The 24,365-nt window shown below is 47.8% G+C and overlaps 1 protein-coding gene and 1 pseudogene across 9 annotated transcripts in view; both read left to right on the top strand.

The window, feature by feature from the left end:
* The first annotated feature begins 2,690 nt into the window (after positions 1–2,690).
* TMEM150C (transmembrane protein 150C) overlaps positions 2,691–24,365 on the top strand; it is a 41,196-nt gene continuing 19,521 nt past the window's right edge. Inside the window, exons 1-5 of one of the 9 annotated variants that reach the window (XM_073340502.2) lie at positions 2,691–2,780; positions 4,004–4,102; positions 5,383–5,591; positions 23,288–23,362; positions 23,492–23,573. In XM_073340502.2, coding sequence (XP_073196603.1) covers positions 23,494–23,573 — 80 coding nt within the window. In that variant the 5' untranslated portion in view covers positions 2,691–2,780; positions 4,004–4,102; positions 5,383–5,591; positions 23,288–23,362; positions 23,492–23,493. Of the gene's footprint in view, positions 2,781–4,003; positions 4,103–5,382; positions 5,592–23,287; positions 23,363–23,488; positions 23,574–24,365 lie in introns of all 9 variants that reach the window. The other 8 variants (XM_073340499.2, XM_073340506.2, XM_073340504.2 and 5 more) reach the window with 8 other exon arrangements.
* Positions 17,555–21,437, top strand: LOC140910175 (rho-related GTP-binding protein RhoC pseudogene; annotated as a pseudogene).

The following is a 24,365-nucleotide window of genomic DNA, read 5'->3' as shown; positions in this document are numbered from 1 at the left end:
GAGCAATAGCAAAGTCTCTGTCCATGAGAGAAAAGAACATCCTTCCTCCTCTGGAATAGCTGACCTGAATGTAAAAGGACAATTTAAACACCAGGGACTTGTAGACTTTTAAAAGCACAGCACACAGAAAACTGAACCATAAGTTACCTAACAGTGTTGAGGGAAATTTTATCTCAAGATAGTGTGGGCAATTCCCTATGCATACAAAAGTCCCGGGTGCTTTTTTTTTCATTCGCCAAAGAAAACAAGGCCCTTTTCTCAACCTGGTGTCATTTCTCTTTGTCTGTCTGTACAGAAGGTACTAACTTTTAAACTTCTCATGTGATCAATTTCAAAATTTCAGGGACTGTTTTTGGAAGGAAGGGGCGAGAACATGCTGCACCGTGGCTGTTCTGCACCAACATGACAGCCCATAAAGGGCTGTCACAAGCCAGCGCAGTCCTCAGTCAGAGGGATCAGTAGTGGGCTGAAGGCAGGAGCTGTTTTTCTGACGACAGGGCCAGATGCGCTGATGATCTTCTTGGAGGTACAGTGGAATTACCTGGGTGTTGATTTGCTTTTTCTGCTATCTATGCTCCAGGTAAACAAGCCTTATGTAAATAACAGAAGTAAATTAGCGTAGTTAACATTGCTGTGGCTCTGTGTCGCTAACTTCTATCGAAAAAGAACCACGGCAGGCAAAAACTGCTGCTCCTCGCAAAAGCGCACCAGGACTTCAAAAACTGGGGCAGGGGGCACCAGGCGGGGTTAGGGTGACCAGACAGCAAGTGTGCAAAATCAGGAGACGGGGCGTTAGAATCATAGAATATCAGGGTTGGAAGGGACCCCAGAAGGTCATCTAGTCCAACCCCCTGCTCGAAGCAGGACCAATTCCCAGTTAAATCATCCCAGCCAGGGCTTTGTCAAGCCTGACCTTAAAACCTCTAAGGAAGGAGATTCCACCACCTCCCTAGGTAACGCATTCCAGTGTTTCACCACCCTCTTAGTGAAAAAGTTTTTCCTAATATCCAATCTAAACCTCCCCCACTGCAACTTGAGACCATTACTCCTCGTTCTGTCATCTGCTACCATTTGAGAACAGTCTAGAGCCATCCTCTTTGGAACCCCCTTTCAGGTAGTTAAAAGCAGCTATCAAATCCCCCCTCATTCTTCTCTTCTGCAGGCTAAACAATCCCAGCTCCCTCAGCCTCTCCTCATAACTCATGAGTTCCAGTCCCCTAATCATTTTTGTTGCCCTTCGCTGGACTCTCTCCAATTTATCCACATCCTTCTTGAAGTGTGGGGCCCAAAACTGGACACAGTACTCCAGATGAGGCCTCACCAATGTCAAATAGAGGGGAACGATCACGTCCCTCGATCTGCTCGCTATGCCCCTACTTATACATCCCAAAATGCCATTGGCCTTCTTAGCAACAAGGGCACACTGCTGACTCATATCCAGCTTCTCGTCCACTGTCACCCCTAGGTCCTTTTCCGCAGAACTGCTGCCTAGCCATTCGGTCCCTAGTCTGTAGCTGTGCATTGGGTTCTTCCGTCCTAAGTGCAGGACCCTGCACTTATCCTTATTGAACCTCATCAGATTTCTTTTGGCCCAATCCTCCAATTTGTCTAGGTCCTTCTGTATCCTATGCCTCCCCTCCAGCATATCTACCACTCCTCCCAGTTTAGTATCATCCGCAAATTTGCTGAGGGTGCAATCCACACCATCCTCCAGATCATTTATGAAGATATTGAACAAAACCGGCCCCAGGACCGACCCTTGGGGCACTCCACTTGATACCGGCTGCCAACTAGACATGGAGCCATTGATCACTACCCGTTGAGCCCGACAATCTAGCCAGCTTTCTACCCACCTTATAGTGCATTCACCCAGCCCATACTTCCTTAACTTGCTGACAAGAATACTGTGGGAGACCGTGTCAAAAGCTTTGCTAAAGTCAAGAAACAATACATCCACTGCTTTCCCTTCATCCACAGAACCAGTAATCTCATCATAAAAGGCGATTAGATTAGTCAGGCATGACCTTCCCTTGGTGAATCCATGCTGGCTGTTCCTGATCACTTTCCTCTCATGCAAGTGCTTCAGGATTGATTCTTTGAGGACCTGCTCCATAGGAGCCTCTAAAAGAAAGAGGCACAAATCTGGACTGTCCCTATAAAATCGGGACAGCAGGGCCCCCGAGGCGGGCTGCCTGCTGGGGTGAAGGCTCCCCTCGCCCTCTGTAGCCCCCAGGGCCGCTCTTAGGCTTGCACGGCTGCATGTCTGGGGGACCTGAAAGTTGGGGGCGCCACAGGGACAGGAGGAGGCTGGCTCCCGCACACCCAGCGTGTAGGGCAGCCTCCCTAGGCGGGGCTGCGAGCCCTCCTCCTTTGGCGCCCGTGGCGTCCAGCCGCATGACCGCGGGCCTCATGCGTGTAAGCTGGTTTCCATAAAGGGGCCCGTTTCCCAGTCCCCTCAGCGGGTGTGTGTGTGTGTGTGTGGGGGGGGGGGTTGCTGAGAGCAAGGCGGGCTTCGGGGCGCTGGTTTAACCCCCCCTGCGTCGGGCCCCACAGAGCCGCAGCACGGCCCCGGGGTGGCTCCCCCAGCCCAGGGCAGGGCAGGCTGCCCGGAGGAGGAGGGCGGCTCCGGCTGAGGGAGGAGGAGCCCGCTCGCTTTGTCTGCGGGGGGCCGCCAGGGCAAATCCCGCCCCTTCCTGAGGGAAACCCGCCCGCCCGCCCGCCGCTGCCAGAGCCGCCGCCCGCCCGCCCCGCCCGGCGCCGCGCTCCGGACCTGGCAGCAGGTAGGTGACTGGCTGCTCCCCGGCCTCGCTGCCCCGCCGCGGGCTCTGCAGGGCGGCCTGTGCCCGGGAGCGGAGCCCGGCTGCCCCCGCCCCCCGGGCTTGTCACGCGCGGGCGGCGCCTCTTTGCTCTATTCGGGCCTCAGAAGGCGCCCCCCGCCAGCCCCTGCTAGGATCTCGGTGTGTGTCCCCCCCGCCGCCCCCAGTGACTGCCTGTGTCCTTCCTCCTCTGCTGCCCGCTGCCGCAGCGCTTGGCCAGCCCTCGGCCATGTTCGCTCCCGCCCTGATCCCTCTTCCCCCTCGGGGCCGCCTGTGGCGGGTGGGTCTCACGGCTGGGGAAGGCGGCCGGGGAAGGCGCTGGGTATCCAGGGTGGGAAGAGGGATATCTTCTTTACCCCCTGCGTCTGGCAGACCAGCTGCCAAAGCAGACAGATTGTAACGCTCCAAGCTGCTAGGATTTCAACCAGGCGCTTTCTCCTCCCATCATTTAGCTCCTCGGTTTTACCTTTAAAACTGTGGGTTGTGTAAAATTTGTTACTGACCGGGACATTGGCAGATACATTCTCCATGCATCTTGTTCTGTTCCCACACTGTTACAGTGATAGGTCTTGGGGGTCAGTTATAATAGCCCACCCTCATCCCATGCATCCACACCTTTTTAAAAGGTTAAATGGGAAATATTGCCACACCAGAGAGCCCATCGACTTATCAAAGAGTCTTCTTTGCCCACTGGCTGGTTAAGCCCAGGGATCTGCATTAAATTGGGAGGGGAAGCCATTGGGATGTAGATTTCCAATGGAAATGGGGCTGATTTTTATCACAGTAACATCTGAAGACTCTTTGTTTCATTTGCTCTGCAAACACACACAGTTGGAAAGCTTACAATGAAAACAATGATAAGGTGCAAGAGGGAAGGTGGCAGGGTGGGGAAGGCCAGGTGATTTGGCACACAAGGCTGCATGTGTTAGTAGCAGAACATACAGTTTCGAGGCTTCAGTGTGCAATTTTAGTGAAATTAATGGAGAAGAGAGAGATATGAGTCATTAAAGCCCCGATCCTGCAAGTTGTTCCATGTGAGACTCGTGCAAAATCTTATTGAGGTTTTGTGTGGGTGCTGAAACCTGCCTGTGGGGAACAGCTTCCAGGATCAGAGTCTAGGAAACCACCTGCTTATGCCATTATCTTACTGTATCTTATCCTGCATTAATTTGCTCTGATGTGTTTAGGTGTTGCAACTGATAAATGGTCCTCTATCGGGGAGGCTGAGAGCAAGAGGTGATCCTACATATAGCACCATATATGCTGCAATATTTGTACACATCAAGGTGAGATGACAGTTCATTTCTTGGCGCACTCTACATTAAGACAGATGCTAATTTGATTAATCCTGTTCTATCGTGCTGTTGGAGCTACCTGACAAAGAAGATATATGGCATTCCGTGTAAAAAGTGGACCCAGAGTTTCCCCCAGGGATCTAGATGTTTATCTCCATATAATGAATTGTCCTTCTCCATAAAAAGTGGAAGTGCAATCTCCAGGCCCCCACACTCGCTCCCCTATGGCAGCCTCTCTGCTAGGCTTTATTTGAAAGGGTTGGGAAGGATTTGGTGGGGCAGGGCTAGGAGCTCGGAAGTAGCTGTGCTTGGAGACAATGTATCTAGTGGACTGCCTTCCCCTTTTTCCCCAAGAGCTGGGTGTGAATAAGTATCTAGATACACTGATGATTTTATCACTTCCTTCCAGATTTGGGGTGGAATGTCCTTTTCCCACAGGGATGTGGGGTTTGGCTGCTTGACACTCACCCTCTCCCCTTACAAACTATCATTTGTCTTCCTCTACCTCCATAGCTTTGAGGGGGTGGCTTTCGGAGAATTCCATGAGGTGAACCACATCAAGCAATCCCATTATCCCTTGAACCCACTCCTTTTGGTTTCTCAGGGCAGGGTGGGATCTGGCCTTGGAAACCATAGAAAAGAGCCAGACTAACTGATAAATTTAATAAATTTATAATAATAATATAAATTTACCTCAGTAGAGGTGGCTGATATGGATGACCTTATCATCCAAAGGTATGACATAAGCTTTAGCTCTTGCTCATAGCCCAGAGTTTACATCTCATCATGTATTCAGAATCCTCAAGTTATCAATGTTAAGCTTTTCCATGCTTATGGTTCCTTCTGTCTGGTTTTGATTTTGATTAACAAAAGGTTCTATTGCAAGAGATTTAAAAACATTATCTAACTAGCATTTGTGCCAGCATATTGTTACAACAATATAGGTATAAAGGAAATTTGTAATAATGGCTTGTTTTTGGAGAAAATGTATATAAGAAGCTTAAAAATGCATATTTATGAGAATGCCTGTAACAATTTATTTAAAGGGATGGTAGCAGCTTATTTTTATACTGGTGTAATGGATTAGATAATGAGGCCTTACATTTTGTGAACAAATATTAATTATGTTCTTGTTAACCTCCTAGATTATTAGAAGCAAAAGAATTTTTAAAAGTTTGTTGTTTTATATTCTGTGTTTATTTTTAGTGTTGCTCAGTTGGGACTGTGAAAATCAATGAAATCAGTTTCACTTTGTTTTGTTTCACTATAAGGTCCTTTAGACCTGCAATGTTTTTGTTTCCAACACTGCATGGGAATGTGTACTTGTGTAAACGCAACGGTGGCAGAGTCACGGGTTGAGCAGTGAGCACCCCCTGCACATTGGAAAGTTGGCGCCTGTAGCTCCAGCCCCGGAGTCGGTGCCTAGACAAGGAGCCGCATAGTAACCTCTGAAGAGCCGCATGTGACTCTGGAGCCACAGGTTGGTCATCCCTGCAGTAACCTGTTAAAACTGGGGAGGTGCAGACCCATTCCACAGACAGGTTGATCCAGTGTGTAAGCTGTGCTGTCTGCAGGTGTGAAGTTGCTTGGGTAGCAGGAATGCTTGTAAATGAGGGTGGGCTCCTGGGCAGCACTGCTCCCTATTCTGGGGACGGCATTACACCAGTGATAAGGCTGTAATACCTCCCCAATGCAACTACAATGGGAGAAATAGAGACAGACTCACACCTTGGCCAGGACTGCTCAGAAATAGTCAGATGGCCTGCCCTGTAGCAGGAGAGGTGCTGTGAAAGGAGCAGAAGCATGGGAGACTCCTGCCCTTGCCACAACAATGGTGGAGGGGGGTGGTGCTCCTGTCTCAGATTTCCTGAGCTGCTGATGGACCATTCTTGGGGGGTAGTTCCTCCTCTGCCCTGAATGCAACAGGGTCCATGTGCCACATGGTAGCTGATAGGAAAGCAAGGTAACAAAGCAGTGAGGGAAAGGAAAATCAGCACTGTTCTGTGCATTCAAGCCACATGTTGGTTGATGCTAAAATGTGGTTCCAGCAGTAAGGGAACACCTAAAAGACTTGTTTTAGCCAGGGATGATGTTACAGCCCTGTTCATTGATGCCTGTTCTTCTTGCCTTTGAAGCTCTCCATAATTCCGCCTCACCTACCCCACTTTGCTCACCTCCATCCAAACTCCCCTCCTCACCATCCCATTTGTTTCCCCCCAGTTCCTTATTCGGTGCCATCTCCAATGTTTCGGATAGCTTCCCGGCTAATCTGACAAATTCTCTTTCTCTCTGCTTTCAGACAACTACTTAACCCCATTCTCTGTACATTCTGTTTTGTCTTTGCTTGTGTCTGTAGATTGCTAATGCTTCTAGGCAGGGATAGGAGCAGTATATAAACCACCTATGTTTATCAAGCTATATGTACTTATTTATAGAGCTGTATACATTTGTGAATAATGATCAGAATCATCAGGGATGTTATAAGCACACACAAATTCCCATTCTCTCGCCATCTCTAATTATATACACATTAAGGGGGGAAGCCAAAAAAACCCTCTTCTCTCAAGGTCCGTAGTGACATTCCTTCTGCAAAGAAGTGATAAATGGTCAGTCCTCAGAACCCCTCACTGCAGCTCCTATGCTGCCTAGAGGAATTGCTGGCAGAGCAATACAGTGGGCTCCAGAGGCTGAGTCCACTGCCTCTACCCTACTGCAGGCCAGTGCAGTGAGCAGATCTCTTTCTTGGTAGTGAAGACTGTTAATCATAGGTGCAGAACTCCTAATTTCAAAGTGATACTGTCACTTTCGGTTGTTATGAATTGGCCTCACTTGAGCAGGATATCGTATAGAAGCACTTGGATTCTTTCCGTCCTGTTTTATTTTCAAAATAATGATTGCTGTTTTGACAAACATTAAAATAATTCCAGCCTCTGCAGAGGGCAACAGGGCAAGGGCTAACTTGTGTACTGTGTGCTGCCTCATGGGTTTTGGCTAGGCAGCAGGGAGAGCTAGTTTTGAAGAAAAGGGGAAAAAAAAAAAACCCCACTAGAAATGGGAAAGTATAATACCTTTCCCAAATGGCTTTTCTGTGGCAGGAAAATATTCACACCCAGTCCGTAGAAGCAATAGGAATCACAGTTGGTGTTTATGGGTCTAGTTGTGGGACCGAGAACTAAATATTTGAATGCAGAAATCAAAGAAGAAAACTCTATGTGGGACTGTTTCAGTGGCCAGGTTAGCATAGGATGAAGGCAAATTAAATGAAAATATGGGACTTCCCTGCTAATATCTCTGTATTTAAACAGCATCTTTCATCTCTAAGAACTTTAAAATTTAAATTTAGTGTTCCACATATATGTGCTCGTACGAGAATTGCTTAAATGCCACCTGGGAGGTGGAGTGTAGCAGCTACTGAATGGTTCATATCAGTCTAAGATAGGAAATGAAGATTATCATATCCAGTTGAAACGCCCAGTGGATTTCAGAGAAGCAGTATAAAGCTGTGTAAACTGGAATTTGACCAGAGCTAACATTTCTTCTTGAACAAAAAGTTCCATGGGTTTTGCAGTGACTGCAAATGGCTAGGATCCATCTTAAAGATGGTCCCTTCTGCAGTACAGTGCATTCAAACACTTAGTTCCAACCAAGCCAGTCTCCTGACACAAGGGGAAAGATTGTATGTCATGTTTTTGTAGCCATGTTGGTCCCAGGATCTTTGATTACCTCGCCTACCTTGTCTCTCTATGTCCTTTACGGGACCAATTTCTACGTCCCCCACCAACAGAAGTTGGTCGAATGAAAGACAATACCTCACCCACCTTGTCTCTCAAGGGAATTGAGCCACCAGCACTTTACAACATCCTTAATTTTGCGTGAGTGTCACCCATCCACATACATACTAGGCCTCCAGCCTTGCTTAGCTCACAAGAGCTGATATGAGCACAACCGTCAGAGGCCCCAATGCACACGCTTGTGATGGCTAGGCCAGCACTGTCGCACACTTTATTTAGATTTGTTTTGTGCCGTATTTGGTTTAATCTGCACACCAGCTGTCTCTGATTGGAAAAGGGTGTTGGCGCAAGTTTTAGTACCTAAAAGAACAAAAGATAGGAATGTTATTGGGGAGGCATGAATTGGCTTCTTTAAGTGGAACTCCCCTACAAAGAGAGTGCGGGGTGGTAGTGACATAAAAGTGAGGCCCCTTCTGAAACACAGGTTTCAAACTCTTGTGTGAATATCCTGATACTCCAGTCACTTCTCTTAAGCCTGTTTTGACTCTGATCCCAGATCTCAATTAGAGCCCGTTAGAACCAGCTGCATCTTTTAAATTGTTCCCAAAGAGTATTTGATGCCCCCTCGTGGTCATCACCAGTAAATGTACAGATGATGTTATGAAATAATACTGTTATACAGCCTCTTTCATCTAAATGCGTTTACCAATTACTGTATGTACGCACATGCAGCATTACTGAAATAGTGCCCCAGCCAGCCAGTATACAACCTTGTTAGGGAGGGAAAAACTTACTAAGGACAGTAGGGCAAATTGCTGCTCTTATTAAAATCCCCATTTGACATTTAGGTCAAATGTGTGTGCTTTGTGCTGGTCTAACTCTGTGCTCATTGAAGTCAATGGGAGCAGAGTTAAAAGTGCTTTGGAAAATATCACCCCTAATGTCCAGAGCAGACAGGGTTTTTAAGGTCACATGTGAAAGATTCCTCCACCCCGCACCTCACCTGGAATTCAGCTCTGTTGCTTCAGAAGGGAGGCGCTGAGTTTACCAGGGTGGGAGCTAAGCTGGTTGTTCTGGGGAGACCGTGCCTATGTCTGTCTTTGGCTTTCTGCTGTGTATGCCTGTAGAGAGGCTAGCTGGGGCTTGTCTCTCTCCAGGGCAGCGGGGAACCACTCTGCCTCACTAAACTCGGGAAGATGTGGTGAATTAATTTGGCCGTGGGAGTCTTCTTCGGCGGCCTTTGTGAGGGCAGAAACAAACACAGTGAGCCCAGGCCCTACATCAGGGCGCGGCAATGGTGGGTCAGGCGCTCAGGCCCTCAGGCAGGGGCTGAGCAGTAACAGTATGTAAACAGTAGGCCCAGGCCCTAGGTTCCAAAGGAGACTGTCACCCGCAAGTTGGGTGGCAGGGGGGACACAGGCCCTCCCACTCCACGGCGTCCCAGCCCAGGGCTCTAGCAGTGGCAGAAGACCGGCTGCTGAGTGAGTAGGGATCCTGGCCGCAACACACTGACATGGGCTCTGGCAGTGCTGCAGCCATACTAGGGTCAGCTGCCCCCGGGCTAGTGTCCTCATGGGGGTCCAGCACCAGGGGTTCCTCAGGATAGCTGGTGCGGGGCAGGTTCGGCAGCTCCTCCGGGTAGCTGGCGCGGGGCAGGTCAGGCCAGTCCTCGGGTTTACCGCAGGCCGCTGGGGTTTCCCAATCGCGAGCTAGGCCAGAGGTGTCTGGCCTCCGCGGTGGCTGCTCTCTCAGTTAGCTCTGAGGTTGGGCCTTTATCCTTCTAGGGCAACACCTGACCCTCTGTGGGGTGGGCTCAGAGCTCCCTGGCTCCACCCACTCTGGTGTCCAGAGGGACTCGTCTCTCTGGGGCGGCGGGGAACCACACCGCCTCACTACAATGCCCATCGCTCCTGTCAATGTCCATGAGAACTCTTTATGAGCATGAGAGGAGAATATATCCCTTGGCACAGAGTGTGTCCTCACCATGGTAAAAGGTTCTGCTCCTGTCCCACAGCTGTTCCCCATGCTCTTCAGTTGTGTGTGCAGGTGTATGGCACCTAGCTGGCAATGGATTACAGACAGCACCGTGGAGCAGTGCAGCGGGGGACAGACAGGACAGGCAGATGGCGAAAAATCTTGGAAAAATATGATTAAAGCTGATGTTAGAATTCTGGTTGAGGAAACACTTTGATGAGCCACTGTTTGTCACACCATAAATCTATAAATACAGTACGAACAGTTACTAGTAGGACAGCAGAGTTCATCTTGGGTTGTTAGTTTAAACAGTGCTTGTCTCTGTTTCTAGGCATTTGTCCCATCCCTTCCTGGGCTGTCTTCTGCTCCTGCTGAACTCGGGGGGGTTTTGCTGGTGACATCCAGTGAAGCAATATCAGGCCAAAGAGCTGGGTACAGCAGTTGCAGCATGGTGATTGGCAAACTTTGCTGCCGCCCCTCAAAGGAAGGCCTGGGAATGATCTCTCACCAGTCCCTGCCCCGCTTGTCACCATCACCTCATATTCATAGCTTGGGAGCGCTGAGGCCAGAGGACTGAGCGGATACCAGCTCCGCTTCCACCTTCCCTATTCCAAAGGCACCAATTCTGCACCCTATTCCAAAAAGCACCTCCCAGCCATATTGCTTACACCTGAAAGGAAGGGTGATGAGCACTATTGCCCTAATCCTGGAGCATGTGGATGTACCTTGTACCTGCGTGGAGTCCCACTTAACTTAATGAGGCTCCATGTGGGTGGAAGGGGCTGCCCACATGTTTCTCTCCATGGGATTGGGCCTATCATCATACTAAATATGTGCAAGTCCAGACTCTATCTTACAAAACACACCCATGGCAATTCAGTATGGCTTTATTGCAGCACCACACCACCAGTTTCGTAAGGGTCTGTACATTTTTATGTGTAATTGTGGGTAGCTGGTTATTCACGTGGTGAGAAATCAGCCATGATGTCAAGAAGCAACATATGAAATATCTCTGTGGGGAACAAGATGGTTCAGAGGGACTGATAATGGCTACTGACCCTTTGCCCTCTATGTCAGTATCTTGCTAAAGGAGACCTGGCTGGCAGTGACTAATGGTCATTACTAGAGCTGTTTGGGAAATGGAAAGTATTTTCTGTGGAAAAACCTTTTAAAAAAAAAAATCATGGAGTAAAAAGGGTGGTTTTTTTTTTTCCTTTCAATTTTTCACTTTGTTGAAAATGTGGAAACTTTTGAGCAAAGTGAAAATTGTTTGCCTAAAAAAAAAGGTTATGATAGTGAATGTTGTACCTGCGGTAGTCATGACCATCTGATGGCTGTCTGGTGTCCTACTGCATGTGCCACGAATTGATGGTCTGGAGGTACTTATGACCGTGTCTCTCAAACTACCATCTTGAGTAGCCTTCTTGCTGGTAGCCTCTGCGGAAAGGCTATGAACTGAAAGGGCAACGACACTGTTCTCCTCTCTCACTCCAGGACAGAACTGAAGCATATAAGTGGGGCAGTTGGGGGAAGCTTGCACCAATGCTGTACCAATTTTTGGATAAATTGGAGCCCTCATTCTCTAGGGTTGTTGATTGTGGGTACTGTGCCCCATCCCTCATCTGAGGGGTGGGCCTTTTACTCTTCTAGGCTCCGCCCACTGTCCCTACATTTAAATAGGCTGATGCATTTCACCAGAACTAGTCCTTAACATAATTGCAATTAGAAAAAAGTAAATGAATAGGGGACACTTATTGCTTCTCAAACATCATTACTGTAGTTTTAAAATTATCTTACTTCCGAAAAAACAGATGATGTTGCCTCCTCCCATTATTCTCTGACCCCCTTTAAAGAAAACTGGCCTGGGGAGACAGCACAGTGGGAGGATTGTGGAGGGACATTCAATCTGTTGCGATTGAATGGGTGAGCAGTATAAGGAGCTACCAGGTGAGAGAGGGGAGCTGGGAGAAAGCCCTTCCCTTTACCTCAGTATTTTCTGACCTGTTTACAAGTCTCAGCATCCTGTGGTTTATTAACCCACTGATCAAACTCCCCAGCTGAGTGTGTGGGATAAACCTGAAGACATTCGGCAGCCTCTGTATGCTGTTGGCGTTCATGGATTATGGGGAAGTTATGTAATGTTCTTATTTATGTCTTTTAAAATGTAATGATGGGGTGTCACTTGTTTAGTGATCATGGGTTTAAAAAAATAAATGAAAGAAAGATGGCAGGCTCCCCCTGAAAAGAGTCCTTGTTTTTTCCCATTTTAACATTATTGATTCACATAAATTCTTTATGAATCCTCTTATGATTTAAGCAGTTTCCTGCCTCCTTTCTCCTATCACCATTCTGCATCTGAATTGCCTGAGATGAATCAGTAGCACAGCACTGTGAAGTGCAGTAACAGCTCTCTTTGGCGTATTATGCAGTTTCTGAATTGGATCCTCAAAACACATTTACACGTTCCAGTCTTAAAAAAGACGTACAACTCTGTTAATGTGATAATTTGGTTCTTGCTTACATTCATATCCCCTGGCTGTATCAACTTCAGGAAGAGGCTATAACTTTGCTCTGCTTTTATTACAATTCTCCCACAGCTCCACAAATGATGAAACTCCCATTCCATCGAACATACACACTTCAATTACCACACGCATCTCGCCAAACATGCAGCACTGTGCACTCAAGGTTAATTTAATGTAAACATCTTAATTTAACTCACTGAGCAAATTACTTGATCATCTGGACAAATTTAAGATGTAGCTGAGCAATGATAGCAGTGTCCCTGCAACAGTGCAGGGTGTGAGAACCAGATTGAGAACCTTCCCTTTTAAAAAAAAAATCCTCTGGCGATGCGAATGTGAAGCCAGTTGCAATTTGGCATCCACTCACTTCACAGGGGGCTACTGAAATCCAGGGTTCCTTGGAGTTTCACGATTCTATAGTGTGAGATTGAACACCCTCTTTTTAATCCACTTGGATGCACAGCAGCTGCCTTCAGGAAAATGGACAAATTTCACATGGTGGTGTAAACAGAGCCAGAAATATAATATAATTAAAAGAAAATCCATTGTATCAAGGAGACTGTAGCCAGCTTTATGTCACTGTGGGACTTCCGGTGAAGAGATTGAAAATGAAAGATATCTTTTTACACACCCACAACTAAATACTAAATGTAACATGAATATTTGGTTTAGGATATTGGTAAAAAATGTGTGCACACTAGGGTAATCTTTCTCACGAATCAAAGTCCATGCTTCTGGTCCAATATCACTAGTCAAGGTAACGATACAGCTGGAAGCAGAGCTGGTCAGAAAAGGGTTTTTTTCCCTGGTGGCAAATTTCACCGAAAACAAACCAAAAAAAATTTTTTCTAAGTTTTTCTATGGAAAATTTCAGTTATTTTTGGCTGATTACCAAAATATTTTTCTCTGGAAATGTTGCCATGGTTCTTCAAGGGAGTTGTGGTTTGGGTCCTTTGTGCTCCCATTCGCCTCTATAGGGTGGGATTCTGGATCCAAAAAGAATTAGATAAGTTCATGGAGGGTAGATCCATCAATGACTAGTAGCCAGGATGGTGAGAGATGCACTCCCATTCCTCTGATTGCCAGAATTTGGGACCGGATGATAGGGGATGGATCACTGAAAAATTGCCCTATTCTGTTCATTCCTTCTGAAGCCTCCTTTGGCCCTGACCGCTGTTGGAAGACAGGATACTGGGTAAGATGGACCATTGGTCTGAGCCACTGGCCATTCTTATGTGGAACTCCATCTTCCATCATACACCACGGTCTCCCCTCTGGGAGAGGGAGAGAGGAGGCGGCGTATCATAGGAGCCCCTGGCCATGGTGTATGAAGGGAGATGAAGCATGGCCCAGAGAGGAGAATGGGGAGTTGAACTACAACTCCTCTGAGGCGCTGCGGCAGCATTTTCCAAATCAAAATATCTTAGGTTTTGGCTAAGATGTTTTGGGCATATTTTTGACAAAAAATAAAAAAATTCCCTGGAAAGCAGCCACTTATTTGCGGAAAATTTTGTTCTGCGATACCTCAATTTTTCCACTGAAAAACAGTTTTGATAGCAATTTTTCAACATGCCCTGCAAAGAAAGTGTGGTGAGAGAAAAGTAGTGTTTTGAAAGCAATTCAGTGTTACATACTGGATCTACATGGTTGAAAAGAAAAATCCTGAACTGAATAGAGCCAAATATTGTAGCTGGATTTTTTTTTAAAGGGTTGGTTACTTTTATGACTAATAACACACACTGTAAAGTAAGATAAGGACAATGACCTTTCGTCCTCTTTGCCTGACAAAAATTGTCTGAAGCTGAGGAGGGAGTCAATGCAGAGAATGGCAAAGCTGCCACCTTAGTTGAGAAGCTGGCGCCATGGCACACAGCGCCTGACCCAAAGCCCAATGAACTCAGTGAAAGTCTTTTTGTTTATCTCAATGGGCTTTAGGTGGGAGACTTTTAGATCTGAATCCTGACGTTGAATCCCCCTGAAGTTTGGGATGGTCACACCTGGGATTTTTATTTGAGTCCAGCTGTAGCTAATAATCTAACAGCTGCTTTGGCATTTACTTCAGTTCACCCTGTTTGCCTGAGCTCCTTCTTAACCATAGGTTCCAGCTGATGGAGATGGAGGAGGAGGGTTATTAAACTGGGAAGATTAAAAAGAGAAACTGAATTTCCTGTGTGGTCTTGTGGCGAGGGCACTAGATTAGAAGTCACAAGACCTGAGTTCTGTTTCTTGTTTCCCCACTGCTCTGCTGTGTGACCTTGTGTAGTTCACATCTCTTATCTGTGCCTGTCTCCCCTCTTGGCCTTTGTCTGTCTTTGTTAGTCTGGAATGGCCGAGGGAGAATAGGGAAAAATATCTCCAGAGGAGAGGAGGCACAAAAATAACTTGCCACATAAATTATACAAATATTTTATAATGACTGAGGCAGTGATTGACTGACTACGTTGGAGGTGCTGACCGAAATCTGCTTGAAGATGGTGGCATGTAGACACCTCATCAAAAGAAGAGGTGGAAATAAGCAGACTGAATGTAATACATTTTAAACACTTTCCCCCTCTCCTTACTTTGACTGATATTCAGGATCTTTCCGGGTGTCACGGTGAAGTGGGTGAAGGAAACTTTTTCCTTCCCACCTCCACTATTTATCTTTCAGGTGCAAACTAACCTTGTGTGTGTGAGAGAGACAGACAGACTATGGTGCTGGTGGACAGCTCCAGAGAGCACAGTCCTCTCTCTAGCCACAGAATCGGAGCAACACAGACAGAAGCAGTACAGGCTTCCACATGCTGCCCTGCAGATGTGCCTCAATCCTGAGTCAGAGGTAGTGTGTCTATGGTTAGGATAGGGGGCTGTCTTCATCCGTATTCAACCTTTAAGTTTTCTGATGGGGTGCCAGTTACGGTCACACCTGGGGGAATTCTACACCACTGCGCATGCGTGGAATTTATCTCCCCCCCCCCCCCCACCTTCCCCCAGCGATTTCTTTGCTTCTCTGCAAAAAAATGCCTTTCTGATGGGGAAGCAAAGGGAAGCAACAAAAGCAGTCTTGCGACCCTCCCCAGCAGTTTTGGGTGCTCAGGGCAGCCGGCAAAGAGGTAAATCACTGGGGTGGGGGGCAGGATTGGGGAAGACCTGGCTGGTGGCTCCTACCCTGTGCCGAGCTCAGCTGCTAGTCCCAGCTGGGCTGGGGAGGATGGGACTACTTCTTCCTCTGCACGACATCCAGGGCCGTATTAGACCCACTCCCAGATTTCTCCCCCAGCTGTAGGAAGCTCTGCACATGCCCCTCCCCCACTAGTCCCACCACTGCGCTTCCTGCATCATCGCTTCTCAGCTGCAGGGGAAGGGATCATTGTACAGGGAGCTGCTCCCTCATCCACCCAACCCCCATGCAGCCAGACCTCCTTGCAACTAGACCCTCACACCTAACCTCACCACCCCCCACACACCCAGAGCCCCCTCGGATGAGCCCCGCTCTCCCTGCACCTGGACCACCCCAATGAGCCACCTGCACCCAGATCCCCATCCTACCGAGCCCCAACCGGCTGCACCTGGATCCCCACCCCACTGAGCCCCACTCCCCCTGCATCTAGACCCCCCACTGAGCTCCCCACACCCAGATCCCCCTGCCAGGCTCTATCCCCCCCTGCTGAGCCCCAACCACCTTCATCTGGACCCCCCTGCAGAGTCCCATTACCGTTGCACCCAGAAGCCCCGCAACAAGCCCCTGTGTATCCAGATCCCCCACACACGCACCCGGATCCCCTACTGAGTCCCCTGCATCCAGATTGCCCAACACAGAACCCTCTCAGCCCACACCTGGATCCCCCCCCTGACACTAAGCCCCTCCACACTTAGATCCTGCCTTGCTGAGCGTGCCTGCCCACAGTTGGTGCACCTAGCATGGAGGGGCAGGATTCTGGGGTGTTTCTGAGGCAGGCCCAGTCCTTGCACTGTTAGGGTTGGGTGCAGCCTCACCGCTGAATCTGTGTCCCGGGGCTGGAGGGGGGGGCTGCACAGTGATCTCCTACCTCGGTGCAGTCGGTGGCTTGTGTTCCCCAAAACCATGCTGGAGTCTCCACATTTGTTTGACAAATAAAATTTGCAAAATTTTAAAATATTGTGTGCAGAATTTTCATTTTTTTTGCACAGAAATGCCCTCAGGAGTATGTGGTGCTGGTGTCTGTTTGTTTGGGGGAACTAGATTAATACCGTTGAGATTTCACAGACCAGCCATCTGAGGGCAGCAGCCTTTGCGCACTTCTGCCATAGCAACCTGGTGATACAGGCTCTGCTGCTTTGTTATTTACTAAGTATGCAAGCTCCTAGATGTGCCTTGAAGAGTTTGTAGTCTAAGGGTTTGATCCCGCAAAAACATGATACTGAGTGTAGTACTTAATAGTGTGAATAATTCTATTGAAGACGAGGAGCTACTTCTGGCAATAAGCGGTACATTTGGTACTAGGTGTTTGTAGGATCAAGCTGTAAGACAAGGCAAGAATAACCTAATATTTTAAGTGCATACAGAATTAGAGTCAAGGGGTCAGACCGTTTAAGGCCAGGCAGAACTACCAGATCATGTAGTCTGACCTCCGGTATTGCACGGGCCCCAACCCCACCCAGCACCGCATACTAAACCCAACAACTGAAAAAAAGCCCAAACTGCATAGCCCTCAAAGTACATACGTTAATTTCTCAAGTGGCTGCATGTTCATATTGTATCTGCGCTTCCCCTTTTGTCAGTTGCCGAGCCTCCCGTTATTCTCTGGTCTGATTTTCAGAGGCAATGACTGACCTCTATTTCCATTGATATGAGTGAGAACTGCAGGTGCTCAGCTCCTCTGAAATTAAGGCCACTTGTTGTTACCCCTAGAACCTCTCACCTGTTTTACCAATTCAGATATATATTTACCCATTACCAGTCCCCTGAGCCACTCATTCCCCCAAAACTAGGTGTTTAGTATTAAAGGTAAGCTCTAGAAATTCAGCAGCCAGGAACAAATCATATCCTTCCCTAGCAGCCTCTGGTCCCTCCACAAACAGGAACTGAGTGCTTTGCTGCCACTAATATTTGTTCCCAGTGAGATGCTTGTGGCCAGGCTGTGTGGTTTTGTGTCTTAAAAATAAATCCAGCCCCCGACGTACTGAGCTCTTTGAAAACCTGGCTTCAGGTGACTGTGCTGTATTTACAAGTAGTGCTGGTTTTCGTCAATACGAGTCTAATGGATGTTGTTAGAGGAATCCTGACATTGTTTACTCTATTGATCTTTTCACAAACTGAAAAATTATTTTATTTCTCAAAATCTGGCTTCCCCGGGGGATCCTCCCTTTCAGTCTGATCTGTTCAGTTACGATTTCGAATGTCATTTTCTATTAACAATCCGTAGAAGCTGAACTCTGTACGGCATAGAGAATGTGAAATTGAGCACTGTTTACTGAGGGCCTCTTCCACTGAAGTCAAGTGACTTTAGTGGACATAGGACCAGGCCTTTATTTGTCCCCAAAAAGGAAAAGATCCGCAGCAGGCGGCCATTTAAGAGGATACCATGTTCACCTTTTCAAATGTTCCTTCCAACTGCAGTGATGCAGAACTTCCTGGGGGAACATCTTTCTTCACTTCTCTGTGGTCTCTAGTGCGTGGAACAGAGGCTCAAGAACTTCAGCTCCTAGGATGCTGCCTGACTTTGGGGAAATCACACAAACTTCTCTTTCCTTAGTTTCCTCGTCTGTAGAACGTGTGAAGCCAAAATAGCTTGTAAAGTTCCTTTGTGTGAAAAGAACTGTTGAAATGCCAGGGGCTAAAAAAAGGCATTAGTAATCAACAGTATTTTTATTATTAATTTATGGTATCGGTGAGGCCTTGATCCTTTGCAGTATTGTTTCAGGGAGGAAAACACATGAGAAAACGCTGACGTCCTCTGTTATACAAGGGTTGTCTTCTCCTGGCTTGGTAACAAGGAACATTTGGAACCAACAGAGTAAAGAAATCTCAGCAGTAATTACAGGGGACTTGGCAATGATGGGTGTGTGGATAGGACATGGCACGTGCCCACCTGCTCTCTTAACGCGAGGAAGGGAACGAGGAAATCCGTTACCGTGGTCTCGCAGCATTGAGCCAGCCTTTGGTATACATTGATACATCAAACGCTGGCATGGACGGAGCTTTGTTGTAAGTGAGCCAGCAGCAGAGTGGGACTGACTCTTGTCACGACGAGTGAGTGTGTCTAGATACTGAAGTGACAGTTTCCACTAATGATGCTCCTGGATGTCGCCTTTTTCTTGTGGGCTGCATGGGGAAAAAATGAGAGAACTGCGTCCCAGACAGATCTACAGCAGAGGCTGTGAGCTGGAACTGCACTATGTAATTCTTCATGTGGTGCTTGTGGAAATGGAGCAATAGAAATTGCAGATGGAAAAGACCTATGTCTAGTCCATCCTCATGTACGTTTCCCTACTATACACTTACTAATGCTTTGTCCAGATAGTTTTGTGTTTCCTGAGACTGGGGTTTCCACTGCTTCCTTAGCAATTCTCCTCAACTCCCTAGTAGATCTCTCTAGCAGTGAGATTTTTGTGATAAGTCACGTAGAAGTTTTCTTTTCTTAACTGCATTAAATGACTTCCAGTTCCAGTGTAGTCCTAAATAACACCTCTCTCTACTTGGTGTGCAATGGGCTTGGGTATGCTGTGAAACTGATTGCCTTTAAATACTGATGTTTAATGTCCTTGGGGACTAACCATGTTGTAACAGGGTTCAGTGCTGCCTGTGTGGATGGCTATAACACTGTGTGGTCACAATGTGTGAAAGACCATCTAGCCCTGGGCTAACGCCTGGTTTGTTTGTTTTTTAACTTTGTTGTTACATCCATGCAGACAGCACCAAACCCTGTTATGACATGTTGATCCCCCAACTATGCATAAACATGGTTAGTTTCATGGTAGAGATGGGCCCAATGAATCTACAAGTGTTCTCATCTTGTTTTCTACCTTTGTGGGTCCTCTTTGTCCTAGTCAGGCCTGATACTGCCTGCTATCCACCTCCAGCCTGGAGGAGTCATGATGCAATCCCTATCCTTTTGCCCATGGAGGAGTGTCAGATTTTGTCCAGTAATCGGTCCACACTGCTCCTTAACCAGCTGGGGCTGGGGAGAAATAGGGTAGAGTTATGTGAAACATTCACCCTGTTCCTCAGAGGTTGATCGATCCCAGCTTCTGCTGGGTTGGGGAGTGAAAGATGGGATACAAGGCCTGGATACCCATAGGGCAGAGCAGAGTATTGGGGGCTGAGCTTCAGCAGAGAGCGTGAAGCTGCCACGCATCTTCCAGTGCAGTGCCTCCTTTCCCATGGATTCTCCCAGTCTCTGCCTCACACACAACAGAACAGGAGCCAGCTGCGGTGGGCAGAGAGAGAATGGAGCCAGGCTAGATCACAGCAGCAGCATCAGGGCTGTCTTTACTTTGTTACTGCCTGTCATCAGCTATGGGCAGGACTGTGACGGGGGTCCTGGGATGCAAGCAGTCCCCTTACCGCCTTTGTAGGCTACCTGCATTGCAGGTCACAGTGCAACTGGGAGAGCAGCCTCCCACATGAGACAGCTGAGGAGGAAGTAACTTGCTAGGGTTCTGGGGTTATATCCTCTCTGGAGCAAAGAGAACCCAGGAAGGAATCATAGTAATGTCTCCTGAGGTTAGTTCTGGGGCAGCATGGCTACACGTTGCCCCTTAGTCAAGGCAGACCGTAATATTGCAATCTAGCCCTAACTGAGGGGGTTGCATACTTCATAGCTTAGATAGGCTGAGATTATGGCATGCACCAGGGACTCTTTGCCTTCCTCCCATCCCCCTCACAAGCAGCCTGTGTGCCACCTTCCCATCCTCTTCTGTTCAGAGCCTCCCTGCAAAGGGTTCTGTATGCCCCACTTCCCAGGTCCTCTAGTCTCTCCCACATGGCAGGGGGGCTCTGTGTTCCCCCATTCTTACCTTCCCTGCATCAGCACCTTTGACCCCCATACCAGGGTTCCCCCAGTCTCTCTGCCATGCCCAGGGCTGTGTGTACACCCCCATTCCTCCCAAGCCTCCTTCCCCTCCCCACTGTTAGTCTGGGAGATAAGTCATTCAGGATGTCAACATAGTAAACTCTATGGGGAGGATGAGTAGAGATGAGATGGGGTATTGTTATGCTGCGAGGCATTAATAGGTGCCATCAGCTAGTTGTCAGTTATCTGTCGATCAAACATCTCTTGAAGCTGTGCCTCTGCTAATCAGATGGCAGGGGCTTCATGTTTCCCCCATTTTTCTCCTTTCAGTTTTCTGCTTTCCCCCAAAATCAAGACTGTTCTGGCCATTGATGCCTGTGGCATTCTCTGAGATTTTGGAATTGATTGGATGTGGCGTTCAAAAGTTATCACATGACAGACAGACATCAAGCCAGAGCCAGTGAGACCTGTGGCCGAGCAATGGCAGCCATCAGAAAGAAGCTGGTGATTGTGGGAGATGGCGCCTGTGGGAAGACCTGCCTACTGACTGTGTTCAGCTGGGACCCGTTCCCTGGTGGCCTACGTGCCAACAGTCTTTGAGAACTACATCGCTGATATCGACGTAGATGGAAAGCAGGTGGAAGTGGCCCTTTGGGACACCGTGGGGCAGGAAGACTATGACCGGCTGCGGCCCCTCAGCTACCCAGACACGGACGTTATCCTCATGTGCTTTTCCATCGACAGCCCAGACAGTTTAGAGAACATTCCAGAGAAGTGGACTCCGGAAGTGAAACACTTCTGCCCTAATGTTCCTGTCTTCCTGGTTGGACACAAGAAGGACCTATGGAATGATGAGCACACCTGGAGAGAGCTAGCAAAGATGAAGCAGGAGCCAGTGAAGCCAGAGGAAGGGAGGGACATGGCTAACAGAATCAACGCCTTTGGATACCTCAAGTGCTCTGCCAAGACGAAGGATGGCATGCGGGAAGTCTTTGGGCTGGCTTACAAGTCAGGAAAAACAAGAAGTGTACAGGCTGCCCACTCCTGTAAAGCGGCAATGCCCATGAAGAAGGAGACTGCCATCTGTACTGTATCTGTCTTTTCCTTCAAAACTTCCCCCCCCCCCCCCCGTGTGTGTGAACGGGGTACAGTATGGGAACAGCGCTGTTAGGTCTGATGTCTAGAGACATCAAAACCTGCTGCCCAAAACCCACTACCTGAAGCACGTACGGGGAGGTGTCTAGTGGTGCTTCTCTGTGCCATGCGTGGACTGTCCTCCTAAGCTGGTCCTGGGCTCTGAAGGGCCAAATGTCCTTGGACCATCTTTGGCTGAGGCTTCTGTTTTGTATACACCATACAGTGCATTTGAGTAGCTCTCGGTGTTGTACTTCAGTTCCATTTTATACTAATCCCTCATCCCCCGTTACTGTCTGATGCTCTGGACAGATTCTCTACAATATTTAATCTCTACCTTCATACTGTTCCATTAGACTCTCTGCAAAATAAGAAAGCTCTGACACAGTCTGTTCTAATCCTTGCCTGTGGGTGTATGTTCCTGTCCTGGCATCCTGGTTGTGTTTTCTTGAACTCTTGCTTTGTCTCCAAGCCAAGATGTTCAGCTGCTCCTGCTCCAGGGGGTTTTGGATTCTCCCTTTGGTTAAGGTGTACAGCACACCCACCAGCATTTTGTACACAGAGGCAGTCTCTGTTCTGTCTGCACTCAGAGCCTTGCCCTATTCCACCAGTGCTATGCAAGGAACTGTGCTCTGCTGCTGTCAGAAATGCCCTCTGTTGCGCTTTCACCATGGACCTGCACTGTGGTAGTGTCTTCTTATCCTCTTTCAATAAAGTAAGGCCTTGTAAAATAAAAAAAAAATCAAGCTGAAGGCAAACTCAGCCAATAAATCAGTGATCCTAAAACCTGCCGCAGATCATCACTGAGATACTGGGTGATCCTCTCAAAGAAATATCAGCTCAACAACTGGCCGTGAGTGAGTGGTGGGAAGACAGCAGGGAGTGAAAGAGGTGCTGGTATCCTATTGAAAGGAAAGTTGATGTTTTAGCTTTGTTTTTTCCAATGTGCATCTCTTAGTCTTTATTCAAGCTTGAAGGAAATGTGCATATACCACACACACACACACACACACACACACATGCATGCGCGTGTGCAATAGCAAGCCCCCGTTTCTGTCCAGGTATGTCAAGTCTTCATCTTGCATGTTTTCCTCTGGAGAATGTTTCCCTGTGGAACGGAGCTCTTCTGCCTCTTTTAATTTATCAAGAATCTGCATACCCACATAGAGCTACTTTAAACCTAAATGTCAAGAATTCAGTTTCTTAACAATTCGTAGTCTCAGTGACACTCAGGATGTCAGCACTTGAACGCAGAACCTTTGAATTCAGCCAAGTGCTCAGATTAGTTGGTTGCTGTGCACAGTGTGTGAGCTGAGGATGAGAACGAGGGGCGTGGGGAGAAAGAGCACCTATGCACCAGGAATTATTTGGGGGAAGTTTTCTGGCTTGCAAATCTTTATTTGAGCTGTGGGCACCACTAAGAAAGCACATGTGGGTTTTAGTAACAAGCACGTTTTGATGCGAAGCTAAGTTGCCATTTTTAAGGGAGAGTGTCGGCTGCTGGTTAGAGCTGAGAACTGGGAGCTAGGGCTGTTGGGCTCTATTCCCAGCTGTGTGTTCTTGGGCTAATCACTCAGGGAGAGGCTTTAAAAAAAGCCTGCTACTAAATTCCTATTTGAAAATCTCCCCCGAAGTGATTGTTCTGTGCCTCGGTTTCCCCTTTTGGCAAAATGAAAATTATACTTACCCTATGGGGGCCTGGGGAAATGTAACTAATATTTTAACAAGGATTATAGACTGCTTTTAATTCCTGGGCTGATGGTCATCAGGGCTAGATTCTGTGACCCTTCCACACATTGAATAGTGTCTTAATGTACAAGTGCTCTCCCTGAATTGCAGGGGGGTTTCTCCTGGAGTACCAGGACCACTCTGCATGAGCCAGGAGCAATAGTGATCATTCTGCAGTAGCACATGGTAAGTTTCACATACCCTAGTCAGACTTGTTTTGCAAGTTCGAGAGGGGGAAGGATGTGCTGTCTCTAGTAGCTCTTACCTCTTTTTTCTTTGTTTTGCATTACACTTTATTGTCTTTGTTTCTAGCAGGCATGGATGGGAAGAAATGCAGCGTGTGGATGTTTTTACCTCTTGTGTTTACCCTGTTCACTTCAGCTGGGCTATGGATAGTGTAAGTGACCTTCCGCTTGGGTTTTGGGGTGTGTGTGTGAGGACTGAGGTAAATCAGGCATTCCCAAATGTTGCAGTAGAATGGACCACATCTGAATAGAGAGAGTTGCATTGGGCTGGATTGGCAGCTGGTGATCTGCCTTCAGCAAGGGGCAGCATGTAGCTGCGTTGCCCAGGAGCAGAGCAGTGACCAACTCATGACTAGCAGAGACACTTTTTCGTTGCTGCTTCCCCCTTGCTCTACAGAGGAGTAAGGTACACCAGCCATTTTCCTGGCACATCTTCCTTCTTCCTCTGTGTTGGTAAGTTGCAGGGGGCGGAGCCCAGGTTGCCACCCACCGCCTACCCTGGCCCATCCACTCCTCACTCATTGTGTGGGACTAGGAGCAGCAGCCCAGAAAGGCTTCTCTCCTCTCACACAGTGTGGCCTGCAATGCAGGGGATGTACCCAGAGGAGTAAAGGGGCATTTTATGGCTCCAAAGTCACCTGTACAGGTGCGTGGGTGAGCTCACGCATAATAATGAAATACTATTAAGAGAGTCATTATGTACCTTAACTTCTTAAAAAAAAAAAAAAAAAAAAAAAAAAAAGGTGATTTAGCAGCTGGAAATGAGGAGAAGTGACCATCTCTCCACAGACCTGCAGGAATTCACTGTTGGCCACGGTTCTGGAACTATGCGTTAATGATATCCTGACTGATGAGTATGTAGGTTGTGGTTGCAGTTGTAACAGTAACTGCTGGATCCTGACCTCTATCATGAGACGCTGCCCCATGTCAGATGAGTCAGAAAA

This window comes from Lepidochelys kempii, chromosome 4, assembly GCF_965140285.1.
Source record: "Lepidochelys kempii isolate rLepKem1 chromosome 4, rLepKem1.hap1, whole genome shotgun sequence".
NCBI lineage: Eukaryota > Metazoa > Chordata > Testudines > Cheloniidae > Lepidochelys > Lepidochelys kempii.
This window is presented reverse-complemented; position numbering and strand designations above follow the sequence as displayed.